The sequence below is a fragment of the Pararge aegeria genome, chromosome 1 (genome assembly GCF_905163445.1).
Source record: "Pararge aegeria chromosome 1, ilParAegt1.1, whole genome shotgun sequence".
Classification (NCBI taxonomy): domain Eukaryota; kingdom Metazoa; phylum Arthropoda; class Insecta; order Lepidoptera; family Nymphalidae; genus Pararge; species Pararge aegeria.
The window spans coordinates 7,909,163-7,930,661 of NC_053180.1; the positions used below are offsets into that span (position 1 = coordinate 7,909,163).

Here is a 21,499-nt window from a genome sequence, read left to right on the forward strand (position 1 = left end):
TATATTCAAATCAGCATAAAAGCTTAGCCTTATGTATTATAGATATTTGAAAGGTATACCCTCTTCTCTCTAATCCTTAATTAAAGATCCTTCGTATCCATCCATGACTATTTTACTGGTTAAAATGCTCATAAAGGTATAGTAGTACCTTCTGCTACATATAAGTATAGCAAGAGACATAACTCTCACTCACTTAAACCGAAGAGAGGCAAGAGAAATGTGGGTATAAATTTCATTACTTCTGCAGTTTTGGTAAGTAACATTTCGTTGCATTCATTCTTCATTTATTTTGATATCCTCTCTCATTCGAGATAGTTTTAAAGCCCACTACGCAACTTCAATGCGGGTTGGTGGGCTTTAATGTTTTTTTATCACATTTTACTGATAATAACCAAGACCAAAGGCTTACAATGAATAAATAATATACCTGTAAGCATTGATATAATAGGACACATTTGTATGCTTACTGTCTAAATGTGTATATATTTACGTAATAAATAAATTTATATCAATTAAACACTTCAGTATATGTTAAATTCAATTACATACAAATACAAATTCTTAAGAGGCGTAAATACTAGGATCACATAATGTCAAAGAAGTATCATCTACGCCGAGAATCTACGCCTAGACGTTTCGATATGCGAAGACAATCATAATTGAAAGCCCTAACATTAACTATATAAGTTCCCCGCAATACCGCCACGTGCTTTCACGGGAGATTTCATGAAACGAGCGGCCATATCGCTGTTGACACAAACACTTTGAGCGCGAGCGAAAACATCCTGCGTGGAGGTAGAGCTACGAAATGTACAGATATGACAATTTCAAATTGATTTTGCAAATTAGTGATTATAATTATGTAATAAATTGCTGTATTACAATATTGATGTCCTTCTGGCGTAGCGTTGTGAAATAGCCTTCAAGACTAAATAGCAGGTTATCAGTTGACGCCTATATATATTTATAATTAACTCTCAACTTGTTAAGGAAAACCGTACTGCCAATCAGTTTAACATTCCACTACTACGTTTATAAGAAGATAAGGTTCGTGAGTATTAAAATATCAAAGGGTTTCCGTGCAGTCCAAGTTGTATGTCTGCTATCCACACTGCAATTTTTATTACCTAGTTCTTTTGAAATTAAACCGTTTCTATTCTTTTAATAAGCAATGGATCACGTCGCACCTAAAACTAAACAATAACTCTTGCTCACTCTGCACGTTAATAGCTCTGTAAGTAGGAGCGATCAGGAAACGTATACAGCCTTTGTTCGCTAAACCACACTACACATTAGAGATGTGGCGTGTTGGTTTGCTATTGGTACTGGTCGCTCAAATGCAGACTGAGGGGAAGATCGAAAGTCAAGAAGATAATGGAGAGTCAGGTAAAGTTATTGTATTATAAATAGTATTTACTAAAACTAAATACTAAAATAGGAAAAAAAAAATATCATAAATGCCTTATTACTTATATTATATGCTAAATTTAGCTTCAAAAATTATTATGTAACTAAAATGTTGATATAACCTTCTATTAAATGTAACTATTACCTGCTAGATATTACCTGCTTGCAAACTTTTTTTTTTTTGGTGAATTCAATCACTTAAAAAGTAAAAAGTTTGCATTATTTCTGTTATCATACCAGGCACAGGGCACTTAGGTCATTATAATGCAGACTGTATAATATAGAATTTAACCCAATTCCTTTATAACTATTTATACCAAAATTGTCGTCCTTGATTTTTTGAACATTTTAGCGAAACAGCTGAAAATAAAAAATGTTTCCTTTAAGTAAAATGATTTTGGAACAATTAACCCAGTTTGTTTGACAATTAAAATAGGAAGTAAGTAGGTACGTAACACAAAAGAAATGCTCTCAGTGCAAAATTAGTATTCTTTAAGTGGAGACGCTGAGTGTTTTCTTAATTTAATTATACTAAGACAAACACTTAGCCCTCTCCTTTATTTCCAATTAGACAGCTTTTCTCGCTTAAAAAGCATTTCCTTTGTCTTTAGACTTGTTTCACTCGCCATTTCTCATGGTTCGCTATCTGAAGTGCCTGAAACAGGGCTCTGTTTATTGATGTGGAAACATTCAAAACATTATTAAGTACCGTCTAGTACAAAAGAATAAACCGGTGAAGTTTGAGACAGCTTTACGCACCAAGAATTCCGTATCGTGGATGGAAACGTATCATAGTTTCTTCTTCTTGTGCCATCTCCTATCAGAGGTTGACAACCTTTAGGGCTAACTGTACTATATTAACAGCTGTTCTAAATAGTGACTTTGTATTCATGACATTAAAACACTGGTAGATTTTTCTGCCAGGAAATTGGCCTTCGAACAGGCCTACGCTTGCCTTGTATAATGAGTTGGAGCAGGTTGTACTTTGGACTGCGCATATAGTTATTCTACATAAAAAAGGTAGAATAACTACCTTTTTTAACTCAATCTCTGTCGACTTCACCATTGTCTGCAACACGGTGATATTACGAACATGATCTTTCCAGGATATTCAAAGCATCCGCCTGTACACCCAGATCTTGTAAGCTGCCAAATATTAGTGAAAGATAATAATTATCTTAAGTCATTTCTAAAATACTTTAAACGGTATTTTATAACACCAATGTTTACATAATCAAAGTAATAAAAATTATAACATTATTTTGAACTTCTTAGGTGACAAGGATGTTGGTATGGACTATACTGGCTCAAGAAATTATACGCAGAAAGACGGAGGTAGGAAAACAAACAAAATTACTTACATATGTAGTCAAGTCATCAAAATTAGTCCGACCATCGTGTAGCCATGCCATCAAGCATATCACTGTCCTACTACCGCCGAATAGCGTTAGTTTTTTATATAATATGCTTGGATTTGACGACAATCATGCCTGATGGAAAGCAAAGATCTGGTCTAAGTAGGCGCGCTTGCCTAGAATAGGCCTATTCACCCTTGCCTTGATGGATGTCAGGTGGCGGGAGACACTGATGCCGGAAGAACGTTCTAAACCTTGGTGGTACGTATCAGCAGCGAGGATGAAATGCGCTTCATACGTGTTGACTGAATGTCAACTACATAAGGAGAAGCAGAAAAATGGTGCGGGAAGAACAAGATTATGAAGTTCCTGGGCACACACGCCAAAGTATACCCTAGAAAAAACCGATAAATAGGCAACATTTGTCATTAGTCGGCATCCCCTTAAATCTATCCAATCTTAAATAGTTCCATCGGCAGTATCCATAAATGTTTTGTCTGTCTTATTTTGTTTTTAAATTGTATGTACTTTTGACAATAGAAAAATAATGTGGGCTTTTTTAACTTTTATATTTATTGTATTCAAATTATAAATAACCTTTGCAGATGACCAAATCGACGAGAGTGAGGAACGCATAGGAGCTGCAGTCACACAAGTAGTCCGGCATCCTTACGCTGCTTCCCTACTCAAGAATGATAGCTATGTGTGCAGTGCAATCATACTTAATACCCACTGGATGTTAACACTGTCTAAATGCTTTGAATCGTAAGTAACTTGACGTAACCTAAGTTAGTACTGAGCTCCAATTCCTAACTATAGTCAAGCTTAACAACTAAACTCAGAAGCGCAGTACAGAATAATTCAAGAAGTGGTGATGTAATTCATTGTTCAATTAACAAGTTCTTGCATCATTTTTAACCTTAGGAATTTAAAGCAGAAATAACCAGATTTTTGCTTCTAGAAATGGCTTAGTTTAAACACTCCTAAAGTCGAGGTCAAATATTTCCTGATTCAAATAAGAACATGGCACATTTCATGTGGACAATATATAGAGAATATGTACGTAGCTTTGAGGGTTCCAAACGTATTCCTTCACTCTAATAGCCCGATTGGCTGTCCAATCGGGCTCTGACACGACCGGAAAGAGATTAACCGTAGAACCGAACGTCCTAATAGTAGTAGTAGAGCTTTTTATTGCACAGCTTGACCGGGAAAGTACTGCCACAGTAAGCAAAAGAAGCAACATCTATGTTACGGTCTAGGGCATGGGTGCCGGCAATGGCGTGCACCTGGTTCCTTACTAGGGTATGCATTCAGCAGATCAATTGCATAAAAAGGGCAAAAATCCTCCTTCAATACGAGTTACATATAAATTTTAGGGTAGGCAGTGCTTTTGTGAATGTATGAAGTGCATATACATATATACATATAGTGCATATACCCTGGTAAGAAATTCAGTGCACGCCACTGCCTATACGTATTTATGGACCCGACCTGGGGTTCGAACCCAGGAACTCATTATCTTGAGTCGAACATGCTCACCACAAGACCGACATGGCAGTTAAAATATACCGGCGATTTAGCTCTTTATTGTTTCATTTCTAATTTGATCAAGTGAAAAAACAAATATTGCTCTCTCTATCATCCGTAAAAGCATTAAGTTAAGTAAATATTTAGAAGGTATGTACAGAAAGATGGCGTAAGTTAACAAGCAACTTCCTCCATACAATATGAAGAAAATATTTGCACAGAAAATTGAAATCTTTATAAAAGTTTACCTAAATATAAGGGTTCCCTACGAATATGCGAATAAGTATAATTTATCTCTTGCCTTATATTTTCATTTTCCAAATATTAACAGAGGAAATTTCAGAATGAATCAAAAACCCTTTGAAATGCTAACCTGAATATAAATACGCCATTTACACATTTAAGGACAAAACTCACATATACAATTTGAACATATACAATTTGAACTTTTAAATAAAACCTTCGAGCCCAAAACCCAGAAGTTTTAGCGGAAATATTTGCAAATAGCTGCGGCTAAATTAAATCCTGCGTTAAGTTATTTCAATGTTTTGTCGAAACCTAGAAAATTTCAATTAAGTTCCTCTAGAGATATTTCTCTAATTATGTACGGAGCCTTTCAAGTTGTATTTGATTTTACCTGACCCGCTATAAGTTTAAAAGTTTGCTTGCGATGGACTAATCACAACACTTAGTCATGCTTTTAAAGGCAACTACATCTTTTTTTTTCAAGAGAAACTTCTCTAGGTTCAGTAGGAAAGCTTTTTACTTGATACTGTCTACATTTTATTTATATGTGTCCATGTCTCTGGAATGATGTTTGTTATTAATCAAATTTTTGAGAAAACCGATTACTTTAAATTGTCATTGTCTGTATTAAAAGGTTGAGCTTGAGGTTAAAAATCAAGCATTATAACTTAACAATTGAACTATACTTAAAATCCTTTAAAATCAAAGCACAATGTTTATGGTTGACAGTCTTGAAAACTGAGATCACAAGAACCCATTATTATTTAAGGATAATTTCACTAGATAAAATTAAATTCATGCATTTATCATAATACTACAAAGGTTAGAGTTTCAAGTGTTTTAGCTCTTCAGAAACTAGGATTTGTAAAACAATATTAAAGTAAAATATTGCTTTTGGGTAAATAGTGAAAATCTGTAAAGGCAACATAAACTAACCAAAATAGGTGCAAAATATAGGAAATTGCGTTAAATATTCTTTAAAGGGTCCTATATGGCGATTCTGTTGAGAAGGGACCGTGGAAACGCAATAAAAACGATCTCACAGGCCAACATATGCCCTACAAATCTTAGGGAGCTTTTCTTGTCTGGGAATAAAGAGCCACATTTTGCCGACACGTATTTTTTTTTTCTCATACACACACGGAGTTGCTTTCATTCTTTCATGAGTTCTTCGTCACCGCCGCTTGGATTTGTTTATAATGTGTTGCGTCATTGACCAATATAAGATAGTCCATCATTACTTACGCCTGTGTTACTAGGACAGATTGCAATAAAGTACTAACGTGTAGTGCTATTCAAAAATATGCGTCTTATTGATAGATACAGGATTCTTTTGATACCGAGACAGGAAAAGCTTCCACGGGGCTTTTAAAAAACTGAAAAGCACAGACAAAGTTACTTTTTATTGAGACATATCTCAGTAAAAAGTTACCAAATCGGTAGTGAAATAAGGTTTTAAATTTGTACTTAAATTAATTTTTTGATACTTGTTTCTATATTAGGTCAGTTTATTCTAAACAAATAGAAATACAGCAACAGCACCTGAATCACCTCTCTTAATCCTGAAAAAATCTTACATTTTTTTCCGAGAAGCCAGAACATTCAATTTTGCATTCATAAGACGTTTTTATGCTAATCCAAGACATTATTTTTTATAAACCATTTCGCTTTGCGTGCTTCATTAGAATACGCCATTAAATCTCCATACGAAATCTCATTTTCTCCTATTCCTTTGTTTTAGACGCACGATTTGTCTTGCGCTTGTAGATTGATTGTTCCGAGTCGATTGAATCGCTTAGTATTTATATATTCAACGATTTAATGAATTTATATGAGGTATCTTTATGGTTTTTTTTATTGTAAACGTCTAGCATTATAAAAACTGAAGTCCTTCTTTTTAAGTAACTTATGATCATTTTTATACACAACATGGTAAACTGGCAATAATGTTCTGTAGTTGACGTACCTAGACTTAATTATCTTTTAGCATATATTACAAACCTAACTTTATGTAATTAACTTTACCTAAAACTTAATTTAGATATCCATTGTTTTTTAATCATTGGTGTAAAATTGGTAATAAATGAAAATATGTGTCCCTCAAGGGTCTATATTAGGACCTTTCGGGTTCCTCATTTGTATGACCTTCCTTATCTTGCTAAGAACAATCAAGGGATAGTATTGTTTGCTAATCACTGATGTTTAAAATTAAACGACGCGAAACAAATCTTGACGATGTAAACAAATGTCTCGTTAAAGAACAATGGTTTGAGGCCAATAATTTTGGTATTGACAGAAAAAAACCAAGTGTATTAAATTCACGTTACTCACGTTACTTAATTGATGTCCGTAAAAATATAACAAAATTTAAAAATCAACTGAAGGGGCGCGAACTGGACGCGTTTGGAACTCTCCTAGCTTTAGTTTTAAGTTGTAGTTATCACCATCTCTTATCATTAATGGTAAAATATTATTTGTATGATCGCTTCATAAGTGCGTGTGATAAAGTATACACGAATAAAACATTTTTGAATTGGAATTTGGAAATTGAATTTTTTATTTGAATAAGATCTGCAACGGAATTATAAGTTTATTTACAATCGTCTTCATCCTCGGCCAATTAATTCCCATTGATGGGCACATTCCTTCCCTCGCATTGAAGAGAGGGGTTTATAGCATTTTCCCATAACGCGGCTTTAACGATGATTGCTCCATAATTAACTGAAAAAATTGGGTTCCTAACTTACAATTTTTGTACCGACCGTGCTTCATAAAAAATATTAATTAAGTTATTTTTATTTCACATGAAATAGTTAGAGAGAATTATCAAAAATGATCACCAATAATAGCCATAGCCCATAGGCCCCTAAATAACCTTAAATTGTTAGCAATCCCACCACGTGTAAATCTTTTCATCTTTAATGACGAAATTGTCACAAAAATACCTTAAATTAGTCCTAGATTTCTGTAATAAAATTCCACAATCAACTTAATCCCCTCAAAGTTGCAATACCCGGTTCGGTGCAGGTTCATAAAAATTCAATTAAATTATTCTACAACTTCAATCCGTACTACCGTACTAGCATAAAAGCGTTCCAAACATTTCAGAAACTTAATTTGTTACCATTTTGTAGCAACGGGTCAGGGATTTAAATTTCCCATTTCACTGGAACTACTTCTTTGAAGAAACTCTGGTTATTTAGCTTTAATGTAACGAGTATCGGCGTGAAATAGCTCATGGGCGACTTTTATCAGTTATAAAATATATGTTCTTCTAAGTAGGCATAGGTGGGACTTCTGTAAAAAATATGTGTAACCTCATTTAAAAAAATCAGTTATTCTGAAAACACTAAATAAACGTAACATAAAGTCGAAATAGTTATGCAGTGTTCTGCCATACAGCACCGCAAGGCCTTTTCGACGGCAGATGCTCCCACCTGTCTCGGAGAGCACGTTAAGCTACATACATTCTGCACCTGATGACTTCGGTCGTGTTGGAGCTGCCGTCCGAGAGTGATGAAATAGTGTTTGTAACACACTGGTGTATTACAATATTTCCCGCGTCGTTGAAAAATCTCTCTGGAGTTTGACAACAGTGGCAGAAATCGGTCAAGATTTGGTGGAATTCAAATCATGAAGTAATTTTTAAGTGAAGAAAATATTGCATTTTTCACATTTGTTGAGCAGATTATCGAATGATTTACGCCTACCCTACCTTGTAGAATGTTTGGAGGCCATACTGGATAGCCTTTAACAGTCCACTGCTGGACTAAAGGTCTCTCCTAAAGGGAGGATTTGCCCTACCTTGGCCAGGCGGATTGGTAATCGCTGTAGATCGTAGTAGTAGCAAAAAGGAGGCGGCTTCCCGCTCCGCTCCGTTATGTTCCCCTAGTCGCCTCGTTCGCACCCGCGGGAAGAGTATGGAACTACTGTATTCTAATCACTTCACACTCGATAATTAATTTAATACTTTTTCTCATGTCGACTCATTTAAAATGCTTGAATGTTTTATCTTCATCAACAGGAACGTCATATCATCGTATGTAACTTATAGATACCTCGGCAATTACACAATTAGAATTGGCAGCTCTTACAATAACAAAGGCGGCTCAATCTTAAAGGTAAATTTACATTCACTTCTGCAAGACTTACATTTCCATCAAATTTGTAGTCCTCGGAGGGAATGTATAATGTATTTTAATAAAATTAATGTCAATGTTGCGGTTCGGCGATGTCGTGGGACTCGAGCCGTAGCCTTGCTTTTGTAATTCCCATCCACCCTCCTGTTAGCGTCAAAAGCAATTATTTTTTAAAGAAAGTGTTATTTCAAATACGAATTTCACTTTTAATTACATTTCTGAATTAAACATTATTAACTCTAGCTTTACACGTGACCGAGAGCTACGAGTATACAGTGACATTGGTTCCTCCTACTATTGAGTAACCTAATCAATCTGCACAGTGTCTACAATTCATTTGTAAGAAAAATAGTCTGAATATAAGAAGCATCCTTAATCGAGAGTGAGCAGCGCGGTGCGGCGGTGTTACAAATCAATCAATTGCGGAATTAGAAGTGCTTAAATAGTAGTGGAATACAAAAGGCGGCCTTATCGCTTCTAAGAAGTAATGACGTGTAACCGAAATCAATATTTTTCAGATTAAAATGCTTATAAATAACTTCGATCTGAAAGTGTCAGCCGCCAAATTACAAGCGCCGGTCAAGTTTACTTCTCAGATCCAATCTGTGCTTTTACCGAAACCAGATGAAGAAGCGGCTTTGGGTTACCTAGCTTCTATGATCGCTTGGACACCTACTGGGGTAAGCGAAACTATTCGTTCTTTAGCACGTAAAACTTACTAACTTGAGGCTAATACGCATTAACAAGGCTAAGTTTTTATAAACTAAGGTAATTAACGGAACTTAGTTTATACTTATTCTCGCAAAGATTAGTGGTTGAGCTTTTTCAGACAGAGCTTCCATACTTAATTCTACCGCTAAAAATCATTGCTGAGTTCCAGTCTAAAGAAGAAGAAACACTTTATTGCACGTATAACATACAGGAAAAGAAACAGTAAGGAGTATACAGTACACAATGTAGACATGCAAAGGCGGCCTTATTGCTGCAAGCAATCTTTTACAGGCAACCTTTGTAGACTTACAGCAAGAGAACGGGATAGTGCCAAGAGTGTTGATAGATAAATAAATACCAAAATGTAAAGATACAAATACATATATAATTTAAATAAATATACGTAATATATAAATATAAAATATACATAATATATATAAATATATAACAAACATAATATATATAAGTAGATTTTAACACACAGTTAAAGAGCGTAGTTGCCGGTGTAATTACAGGTACGCGAGGCTTAAACCAACGTCACAGGTTGATGCCACAGGACACATTGCGGACCTTGTGGGTTGTGTTCCTGATATGCCCTGCGAAGTATTGCAATCAGGTCTTTTTGGTCCTTTAACCTAAATAAAAAAATAAAATGAATAGATTTGTCCAATACTACAACAAGAAAAAAAAATTACTTGGGTGCATATATTTTATTAAGTAAGGTTGACACTTAAACATTTTACGATTCTACAATTTATTTACCTGATTGGTCATTATTTATTATTCCAGCATATAAGGGTGGTAAACGCACCAATCATTGATTCGTCTATATGCGAGTCGTCAACAAAATTAGAGCCAGGGCGATACATATGTGTGGGTGGCGTGCAGGATCCTAATCGTCATTTCTGTAGAGTAAGTAAAACCACATGAAATAAACTATAATGTTCTTAAACTACATCTGTGTAAGTACACAGATGTCGTTTAAGAACATTATAGTAATTTAACTTAACCTTTAATTATCGGGAATAAATAATTCCATAATTCCGAGCGCTGAAAGATGTATACTGGGTTATATATAACTGGGTTTTTGTTACGCCATAATAGATATATTATTATGTTAATTTAAAAATGTATATTTTTCTTAAAATTAAAAAATATATATATATACCATATACGTTGATCAGGATGCGATATACCTATTTATATATTTTAGTAGCTGTTAGTGAATGAAAATTTAACTCAACAAAAGAATTAAGGAAGGAAGGAATTTCTTAAAAATTTAATAAGGTTTTTTTTAATATTCAACTACAAGTAAGACCCTGCAATCTCATCCGTTGGTGTACAATCATGCAGTCTAAAATAGTAGTTCTCTAAATCGAGTATTATATATACTTTAAATATGTGGCGTTATTTCCAAATGACAAGAATAAAAATGTATTTTAATGTACAGTAATACTCGACGTTCAATGTTATAATAATATGTATTATGTCATACAAACTATTCCCTGCTCTACTTTTCAGCTTAAATAAAATGCGAAGAAACAATATTTTCTGCCATCCTACATTTTCTAGGGATTTTAAACGAACTGCGTACCCATCATGAAAGCAAACCGAGTTTCATAATGCGATATGATGTTATAAATTCATTTATCAGCATACACTAATAAATACAAATATGAGGGAAATACCATGATATATAGGTTTCATTAATATGTTTTGAACGGGGCGTTACGTTGAGCGGGGTTCGTGAAAGGTATCGTGCATTAATCAAATTTAGCAATAAATTATTTATCAATGCCTACATCTACAACATACGTGCGATATACAATATTTTGAAAGATTAAAACTTGGGTGGAACGAACTACTTAATTAAGAACTATTGCCTTTTAGTTTTAATCTTTGGTTAACTAAATCGATAAGTCGTCAGATCTCTACATTAGAAAGGATTGCATGTATACAACGTGTAACAGAATTACGAAATACAGTTGTAATTAAACTATGTTGTTGGTTGCATGGTGCAATTATATTTCATAAGAAATCTCCCTATTAAAATATTAAATCAAAAGAAGCATATTTATTTTTACATAAAAACAAATTCAGAAAATTCTAAGTTTGTACATATGACAACCCTATTGAAGATAAAAGACCGATACGTGTATACCTATGTTTACGCAACACGTTCCTAAGACAGTGACAAGAGTCACTTTATTTTACTTTTCAATGTGATGTATGCTGTATTTGATTTCTATCAGAACAAATTATGGATCTGGTTTACTCAAAAACTATTAGAGTTTCAGTTTCACAGATAACTCTCAGAGACAGTAAATAATGTACCTCTAAAGCCTCTGAAGTATTATTTCGGTTTTCATGTATACGTTGTATAACTAAGCATCAAAAGTTGCGTCTAGATATCTATTTGCAAGTTTTTATGTTCTTCTTTATGCCGTTTAGTGACACCAGACCTCTTCCCGATGATGTCATACGGGACGACTGAGGTAACATAATGGGAAACGCACAGCGTCCTCTGTGCTACTATTACGGTGTATGTTTGTTTGGTGTGTAATTACGACCCGTCTGCCCAGTCCAGCGTGGTAAATATGGGCAAAGCTTCCCTTTAGGAGACGCCTTTAGTCCAGCAGGCTGTTATAGGCTATTGATTGATTGGTGTGTTTCTTTACAGAAGGACAATGGCGGTGCGGTTATACAGAACAACACATTGATCGCTATATCATCGTTCTTACACACATGCGCTCTCTACACAAAAACGCATGCCTTCCCAAAAGTGTCCAGTTTTTCACGATGGCTGGACAGCGTTATATGGGACGAAGATAACCGTCCCACGACTATAGCAACATCTACTAGTGCAGATATCACTAAAACTACCCAACTAAATACATCGGAATCTACCAAAAGCAGCATGTTCGTTGACCCAAGAAAGTTTATGCTCACCCTTCCATTCGACCCTATAAATGTTCCACTCGAACCAGCAGAAGACAATTCAGTTATCCCCCGAATGAGCTTATACGAATCATATCTGCAGAATTTAGCGAAAGCGAAGACATCTACAACTGCCGACCCAAATGAGGTGGATGAAAAGAAAAATTGGCTTGAGATGTTTGGAAAGTCTATTTTGATGGTGCCACCTCAAATGCTAAGAAAAAAATACGACACATATAACTATAAATAAAAACTATTGGCAATTAACAAAATGTGTATTTATTAAATTTAAAATCACATAAAATCTCCCAAGGAAAATAACTCTTATTACATAGTCATAAGAATTTTAAAAGAATATGTTATTAATCAACATTTTATTCTTTCGGGAAACTTCAGCATGGCAAATTTAATGAATAACGAAGTTGATACTTCGCTTGAAAAACTCTTGACATTAAGGCGCAGGTGGTACTTGAATATGCGTACATTAAAGTAAAAAGATGTGCGTTGTTAGAAAAAAATTACGACTTTTTGTGAAGCATTTAGTATAAAAGATGTTTTATGAAACATTTACGATGGTACCTTACTGCTTTGAACTAAAATAAATCTAAATTTCCAAGGTATAAACACCACATAATTGACACTAGACGGGTTGCATTGTCAGTTTACCTACACCAAATATCTTTTATGCAATAAACATATTGCATTGTGTATTTATCTGTAGGATTGGTACAGTACCTGACGCGGAGGACTGAAAGGAGCATGTTGTACTTAGGGTCATGTAGTACTTTACAGTTTACAACCTCTTGGCGGTACATCATTGCTGATACAAACTGCAAATGAAAACGATGACATTTTAGAATTTAAATATACTCAAATTTAAGAGTTAAAGCTGATAACACAACTATATACGACCTGTAAATGGAAAGGGTAGGACGTCCTCAAAAAATGTTGTAGTTCTTCCCTGGAAGTTAATTATTGTAGGCATGTTCTGTAGAATATATATTAATATATATATATATATATATATAACTATTTCCACTATCCTATCGGTTGCTAAGTAATTGTAGACACAAACCTTCAGTTATGTAATTGCGTATCATGTGTCAAGCGCATATCAAATATTAAAACCCAATTTGCTAACGTTTGTACAACAATGACGTGTGTAACGTCGAAATATGTCCCGAGAGGATCTTATTTACAAACGGGAAAGATATTTTTAGGGTCACTTAAACACAAATGTACCTTAGTACACAAAATTGTATTGCGGTGAAGATGTATGCTTTGAATTTTCTCGGCAAAAGTATTGTATATTTTGAATTTCCGAGCTATAATCCAGGTACTATTAAGTTATATTTTTCAAGTGTATTTTTTCTATATACGACCTGTAAATGAAAATCGAAATAATACCTACTTCACAAACTTTAGAGGAACATTATATACTGTCTCTGAATCTCATCTGTATAACCTAATAGTTTTTGAGTAAACCACTGCCAAAGTTATTACTGAAAGAAATCAGATATACCCATTACATCACGTGCAAAATTAAAATCATGTTACTCTTGTGATTATTAGGTAAGCGTCGTGTAGCGTAAATTCTATGCCTGTGTCGGTCCTTTATTTTCAATAGAGTTCTCATATTTGAATTCGTTTGTATGGAAAAATAAATATACATACGAACTTCTTTTGATTTAATATTTTTACAGAGTGATCTTATGAAATGTACTTAAGCATCCTTCTACAGTATTTCGTAATTCGGTCACACGTTGTATATTTATACAACACCATATATGTCGTTCATTCCAAAAAACAAAAAGTATCCAGATCTTCTCCTATATTCTGTACACTCTAACTATAAAATTTCCTCTTGACTAACCAAAATACTACATAACAAACGGCTGTACGTAGAAATTTGAAATTTTGGGAGAATATTCTTTGAATATTTAAGAAATATTTTTTTTTAACTTTACGCTTAAATGGTTAAATTGGAGATTGAAAATCTGTCATGTTTCTAGTTATATTATAATATCATGGATAAATGGAACTTGGTTATATCCATAAATATTGTACTTTGAATTTTATTTGCTTTGCCTGTGGTTTGCTTTCTGGAGACAGGCTTAGACACTGTGGTAACATTTCTTAGTCTCATGGGATATCAGAAATGCTATGCAGATGAAGTTGCTGACATGCACCTGTATGTAATATGTCTAATAGATTATTTTATTAATATTATCAAAAACAACATTTACAGATTCCATGTTACCGATGGTACCCATCGTTTCGTGGGTAATTATATGTACACAAATAGGCTTAAATGTACGTATCCTTATGGAAAGGCATTTGTTTATATGTATTCTATTAGACATATTTCATACTATAACTGACACCGGACAACCAATAACAATCATGATTATAATCAGAGATAATCGGACGAACCTATTTTCGTCCGGTTATCTCTGATTATAGCAAACCACAAATTTACGATGGGTTCACTAAACGTTTCTGGAGCTGGCCACTTACAGCAGAAAAGTTTCAAAGTATTTATTTTATTTGAAAATGGAACTCTTTGGCTGTAGGAAACAGTTTGTTTCATATAACCATCAATTGTTATCATAAACTTTTGCAATATTTAGGTAAACTAGACCCATTCGAGGTAAGAACCTTAAAATAGATGCCTACCAACTGCAGTTTAGTATGCATCCATTAGCATAAACAAACATAAAAACACAAAATGTCAGTGCATACCCATTCTGCTCGTTAGGCAAACTGCCAATAGTTGTAAAACATGGCCTCCCTTAATTGCTCCCCAGTGCTGGTGGATAATGTATGCATCGATATATCAATATACAATACCATTATAGATAAATTGTATGTTTAGCTTAACTGGGATGTGTAGATGAGATACGTATCGGTAAACTAAATCTATGGATAATGTAAATCACAAGAAAGCTTAAATTGTTTCTAATAATTTACGAGTACATACGGTTTTTACATGATGGGCTATGACTAGTTACCACCTTACTGACAAAGACGTGCCGCAAAGAATATGGATTTAAAATAACTGTCATACTCCCTAATAAGTTAGCCCGCTACCATCTTAGATTGCATCATAACTCACCATCAGTTGAGATTGCTGGCAAGGGCGTACTTACTGATCAGGTTCGTTCATCTTTCACGCAATAATTTTTTGCATGGAGATAATGTTAAAGCTGGAAAGTAGAATTTTAACGCATCATCCCAAATAAATGTGCTGGATCTACGTGGTAGGGATATATTTAAGCACAGAAGTTACGTAATATTAAGATGCCAGGTTTGTCTTTTGTAGCGATTTTCTTATATAATCAATATTGACAGACGACATAGATGGCACGCCTGATGGTAAGTTTAAAACCATTGCATATACAGATAAACACTTCTCAGGGCATGCACAGAATATGTCCTACAAAGTGCCGCCGTGTATTTATCAACCTGAGGCGTGAGTGTAATGGCACACGTGCCTGTAAGTACACCGGCTACCGTATGCTTGCTTGTAGATCTGATGAATGTGGTTGGAGATAGAGGACAGAACTCCTGAGCGGACAACAGCAAACCCCTCATTTAATGCTTCGCAATACTGAATACTTAAATTTTTTTTAGAACTACAACTAAATTTAATGCCACATCAAAAAACAAAATCAAACGTAGACGAATTCGCGGGCAATAGCTAGTAATGTCATAAAGTAAGCATACCTAAAACAACAAAATAAAAATACAAAACCAAGTTAATTGAAATTTATGTTAATATAGTTATTTCATGATTGCCTTTTCTAACATAATCGTTAAGTAATAAAGTGTAAGGCATTTTCAGTGCATGTTTTTGTCACAAGTTTCATTAAAACACTTTAATGAAACTTGTGAGTATGCGAGCTTCGCTACAATAACAATAATTCAAATATGAAGCAAGAAATTTATTTAATGGCCAAGGCGAGGAAAAAAGCTTTGCAATTATTTATAGGCGAGGGAAAAGTGTTAAAATACACTCTCTTTTAATGATGGCGTATGCTGTAACGATCTCGTTATGATTTGGCATGATTTTTTATTCGTCTTAACTGGTGTAGAAGTAAATTTTGAATTTACAAAAACCTTATTTGAGCACGTTATTAGAATCTACATAGTAATGACTTAAATCAATAGATTTTACTTATAAAAGTTTTTGGAGCTTCATTTTCTGAATTTAAAAATAAAACAACTTTATTTAGTTTGGATAATAATGTCTTTAATCAATAATAATTTTGAAAATGTCTCTGAGTGTTTGTTTGTTTATTTGTTTGCTTGGTCACCATTATTCAGCTCAACCACTGCAACGATCATTACGAAGTTTGGCATATCGTTAACATACGTCCTGGAGACAGATGTAGGATACATTTATCCCTGAAAAGCAACGGAAATCAATGTTGAGATAAGAGATAATGTTACATATAGATAAATTGTAACCTGAATATAGACAGGATACTTTTTAGGCTGCAGCAAACGCTTACAAAGACGCGAACACAACCCCCTTTATAAATCCTTGTTTCTATCCCCAATTCCACGAATTGGTTTATTATTAAACAAATATTATTAGTACTATTTATTTTAAACAAACAATATTATCATCACGAGTTATCGCTAGCGTGCCTACGTAGCTCAGCTACGGAACGCGTAGTATTTCGTAGCAGTTTAATTTGTAGACTTGTACATGCATATGTATATACTTAGTATGAGCTTGTGTAGCATGAACGGAAATAGATTCTAGTTCAATAAAAAAAATTATAAAGCGGCTTTATAATTTTTTCGCCTCCGAAGGTCCGATATATTTGGTAATTTAGGTGTCATAATTTGTAATATAAGAATGAAAAACGAAAGTAATCAAAAAATTAGAAACGCTGTTTTATGTTACTTATGTTGAATTCTTTAAATTTAAAAATCAATTAATTAAGAAAAAAACATTAATAAAATGGATAATACATTAATATTGTGTCATGTAGATGAACATTAATGATCGATTGATCTACGGACTAATTTTTAATTACTCCGAGTTGGTACGTAAATTATATTACATAAATACCATAATTTTGGTTGGTAACTTACATAGATCGAACTAATTCTAACTTTCTTACGATTGGATATTAAAACTAAAATGGGAAGTAAAGATAATTAATATATTATATAATTATATTTCCTAGTATTTTAGTATACAAACACCGCATAGGCTGATTTTCAATGTACCGTTAGAATATCAAAGTCCTATAAGCTCAAAGCAAATTTAAGCTGAGCGAAGTTTAATATTAAAACGAGGCGCACTCTAAAGAATCTCACTAATAACGCAATATTCACATATTATTCCAACGCTCCGGTATTCAAGACTGCAATATTATAAATCGCAAATTGTCGGTCGCGCGACCTCGTTATGCAGCGGCGAAAGTTTGTAAGTAGATGATGGTGAACACACATTTTGGTGAACTACGCAAAGTTATACGACACTAGCTGTTGTCGCGTTACTTTTACATCGTTTTGTCCATCATCAATCATCAGCCGCAGCTGGAGAGACTGTTTTACAGCATCGGCCCACCACGCTGCTCCAATGCGTATTCTTTTCCTTTATTGATCAAAATATAGTTTAATACATAACCGAGTACAATACGCCATCCTTAGAAAGGAAACAGTTTATGTAAGGAATAGTGAGTTCACAAATAGTAAGTAAAATTAAAAATTCATTGGTAATCACATTGGGTGCATATTTACAACCAGATTTTAAACCGGTGATTTCATCGTGAGTCCGATCAATGACAAATTTAAGATGTGCCGAGTGGTGATGGCATATCAGAATACAGTTGTGACTACCGCTGCTCTTCCCGCGGAAGTCGTGCGATGACTAGTAACAATCTGCGACGACTAATACTCCTTAACCATTCTATATATAATTTAATAAAAAACAACTTGATTACATTTTTGATTACAAATAAATTTACAAAGGCGATTTAAAAGAAATAAGTAAATTATCATTTTCAAAGTGAAACAGACCAATGTTAATTACACAATTCATTAAAGTAATTTCACAACATCCTACAAATTTCGAAGACAAACTTGGTAAACAATCCACAAAGTTTGATTCAGACGAGCTTTAAGACATGAAACGACAGTATTGTACTGAAAAGTATTGTACGGGCGGATTAACACAAAGCTTCCTACCGTCTCATAGCCGCCTGGTACGGCACGAAACGATTCATTCCACGAACAGGAAAATGTCCGACGCCCTTTTTTATTCTGCTAAGTGCATTAAAAAAAACAAAGTTACTGGATAGCTTTTTTTATAGTAATTATTTACGTAATAAGCTTGTTGCCTACCTGATTGTTAGTAGAAACTTAGCGCCTATTAACAAAAAACACTTCGCTGGGTATGCGATGTAACGTACCCGTACCTGTAACTATGCTAGCACCCACAGCCTTCAGACCGGAACACAGCACGGCTGATTGGTGAAGGCAATGCTGCTTTGCAACGGAAATAAGCATGACTGTAGTAGGTACTATCCCGGACGAGCTCTATTTCGAAAAGCTCTACTGTGTAACTGTGACAAAGTGTCCACAGTCATAAGAATCTACCGAGTCGTGTATGCCAATTTATTATTAACTAGGAAACCCGCGCGACTTCGTCTGCGAATGAGCCGACTTAAAAAAATATTCGTATGTTGTCACGGACTGTTTTATAGAATTTTAAAGAAACAACAATTCCGACAATTCCGATATACTTACACGTTTGGCGTAACGTTTACCGTTCACGCATCGCACGCTTCAAAATCTCTCAAAAAGAATATTTTTTGCAGTTTTTGCCCGAGATTCCTATATAAATGAATCCTAGCTAGATCGATTTATCGCCCCCGAAACCGCCCGTATACTAAATTTCATGAAAATCGTTGGAGCCGATTCCGAAATTCCTACTATATATAAATAAGAATTGCTCGTTTAAAGATATAAGATAAGATATAATAATTAGCTTCTGCCAGCTTCGCTTCGCTGTTAGTGTAGATTTTTTTATTCAAGTCGGGTTTGGTTATCACTTGACCTTTTCTTCTTTGGAACACTACTTTTTTCAGTACTAAAGTTATACTTAGTACTAAAGACATTGTCCTTATCGGTACTTTTGCTATCGATGAAAAATTTTAATCAGTTGAGTAGTTCAGGTTAGTATGCAGGCTTGAACGCGTAACCAAGAAAAAATTATCTCTCATTAGCATTTATAATATTAATTAAAATTTACCCACAATAATGTTATCAAATAGTTACCGATGTTAGCCCGAGTTAACTGCTTGTATTGTTGAAATGGAAATACGATACTTTTTATAACCGAAAATCCACCAAATACCGTTCCCTTTAGATAAAAATAATTGTTTTACTTGTTTTCTTGACTTAATACGACAATCGTCTTAACGATATTTAGAAAAATAATTGCTTGCATTTTCGAGAATACTATTTAGCCCGAGAAAACAATTGGTTCCTAAGGGATTTGAATCCTAACCCAACGTAGACGTTTGCTGTTTAACTTCTTAGTAAAATATCTATAGGTGAAATTTTGATCAAAATCCATTTAATACCTGTTTCAAGCCCATCTAAAGACATAAACCGCAGAGGGACGACATTACTTTAAGATATGCTGTGATAAATAATAAAGTAACAAATTTATTTTAGCATAGTAAAATTTCATCAAGCTTAATTTTGAACAAGAAAGCTGTAAAACAATGCTGCAACAATTTTCATTTAACAACTCACCTACCATCTACCTTCAGGGCAGTGAAATAGCACATACCATGAAAATTCTACCGGCAAATTTAAACAAAGCCTCGCCCTATAATAAAAGCTAGTATCTCATAATACAAATAATATCTCATAAAATAATTCACTACTAAAAGACGTTGATGAATTGTTGAAGACTGTATATAAAACTTTTATGAAGACGTCAATATGTCTGTCAGAAAAAACAAAAGTTGTATTTAGTTTATGAAAGCAGGTGGTGGTTTATGAAACCAACTTTTTAATCAAAAAGCAATAAAATCTGGCATTATATTTGGCTTGTTGTGAAATTTTTCGAGCAAGAATGTTCTTAGTAACCAGCCCGGAAGTTAGGAAATTGGTTGGTGTTAACCTCCGTGCCTCGGAGAGCACGGTTAGCACGGTTAGTCTCTCCTAAGAGAGACGAGACCTGTGCCCTGCTGTGGAATGTCAATAGACTGCACTTGTAAATCCATATCATATACATATATGTTATTCTAATACGAGTAAGTCCTTGTCTGCAATCTCATCCAGCGATAAGAGATGATGCAGACCAAGGTTGTTGTAGTAAGTGATGATGCAAATATAATATTGAACCTATACCCCTAATCTAATTTCTACGCGACAACGCAACGCAACGATATTTGCTTGACAGCACGTCTTTGTCCCGATGGTGGTAACAAGAGATAGTCTCTTGATGCCACCAACTTGCCATTATGAAATGAACGTAAAATACAACTTTTCTAGGCAAGCGCGCCCAAACTTAGACTGCATCTTTGCTTTCCATAAGGCATGATAGTTGCCAAGCGCAAGCCTATCTAATATAAAAAATTTAACACTTTACAAACATTACAAAAAAAAAACAACATAATTGAGAATCTCCTCATTTTTGAAGTCGGTCAAAAAATACATATTTAGTGTTAGTAAATCTCCATTATTAAGGAAAACGAGGGTTGGTTTGTGTGGCCCCAAACAAAAATGCTTAGTAGCCAGACGTGGAGAACAAAGAAAACTAATCTATGAACAATTTCCTACCTATTTCCACTCCCGATACGAACTTTTGGTGTGGTCCGTCTGAACGCGTCTGCAATGCATGTGTGTCAGATGGGTTATCGATTTGTTCATCCAATTTTATTTATGTGCTTATAATTTAGTAGCGGTGGTTAGGACTTCGGCTTCACCTTCGGAGGACCGAGTTCGAATCCCAGCACGCGCCTCTAACTTTTTTAAGTTATATACGTTTTAGGCAATTCAAATATCACTTGCTTCAACCGTGAAGGAAAACATCGTGAGGAAACCTGCACGCCTGGGAATTCTGCATAATTTTCTCAAAGATGTGTAGAGTCCACCAAGCACCAGTCCAGCACGGGGCCAGCGCGGTGGTCTAGGGCC

At 34.5% G+C, this 21,499-nt stretch overlaps 2 protein-coding genes across 2 annotated transcripts in view; one reads left to right on the forward strand and one right to left on the reverse strand.

Moving 5' to 3' along the window:
- Positions 1 to 21,499, reverse strand: part of LOC120627175 (inactive dipeptidyl peptidase 10) — a 167,899-nt gene that overhangs the window by 112,957 nt on the left and 33,443 nt on the right. The window lies entirely within an intron of this gene.
- On the forward strand, positions 1,225 to 12,591 carry LOC120627189 (trypsin-5-like). The gene is made up of 7 exons (XM_039895051.1): positions 1,225 to 1,386; positions 2,683 to 2,742; positions 3,368 to 3,527; positions 8,563 to 8,659; positions 9,196 to 9,357; positions 10,178 to 10,300; positions 12,069 to 12,591. Exons 1-7 carry the CDS (start codon positions 1,299 to 1,301, stop codon positions 12,573 to 12,575), a joined length of 1,197 nt encoding a protein of 398 aa, XP_039750985.1. The 5' UTR covers positions 1,225 to 1,298; the 3' UTR covers positions 12,576 to 12,591.

Coding starts and splice junctions, on each gene's coding strand:
- LOC120627189 (XM_039895051.1), top strand. CDS start 1,299: ATGTGGCGTGTTGGTTTGCTATTGGTACTGGTCGCTCAAATGCAGACT. Junction 2,743..3,367: donor TTATACGCAGAAAGACGGAG/GTAGGAAAACAA, acceptor TAACCTTTGCAG/ATGACCAAATCGACGAGAGT. Junction 9,358..10,177: donor TCGCTTGGACACCTACTGGG/GTAAGCGAAACT, acceptor TTATTATTCCAG/CATATAAGGGTGGTAAACGC.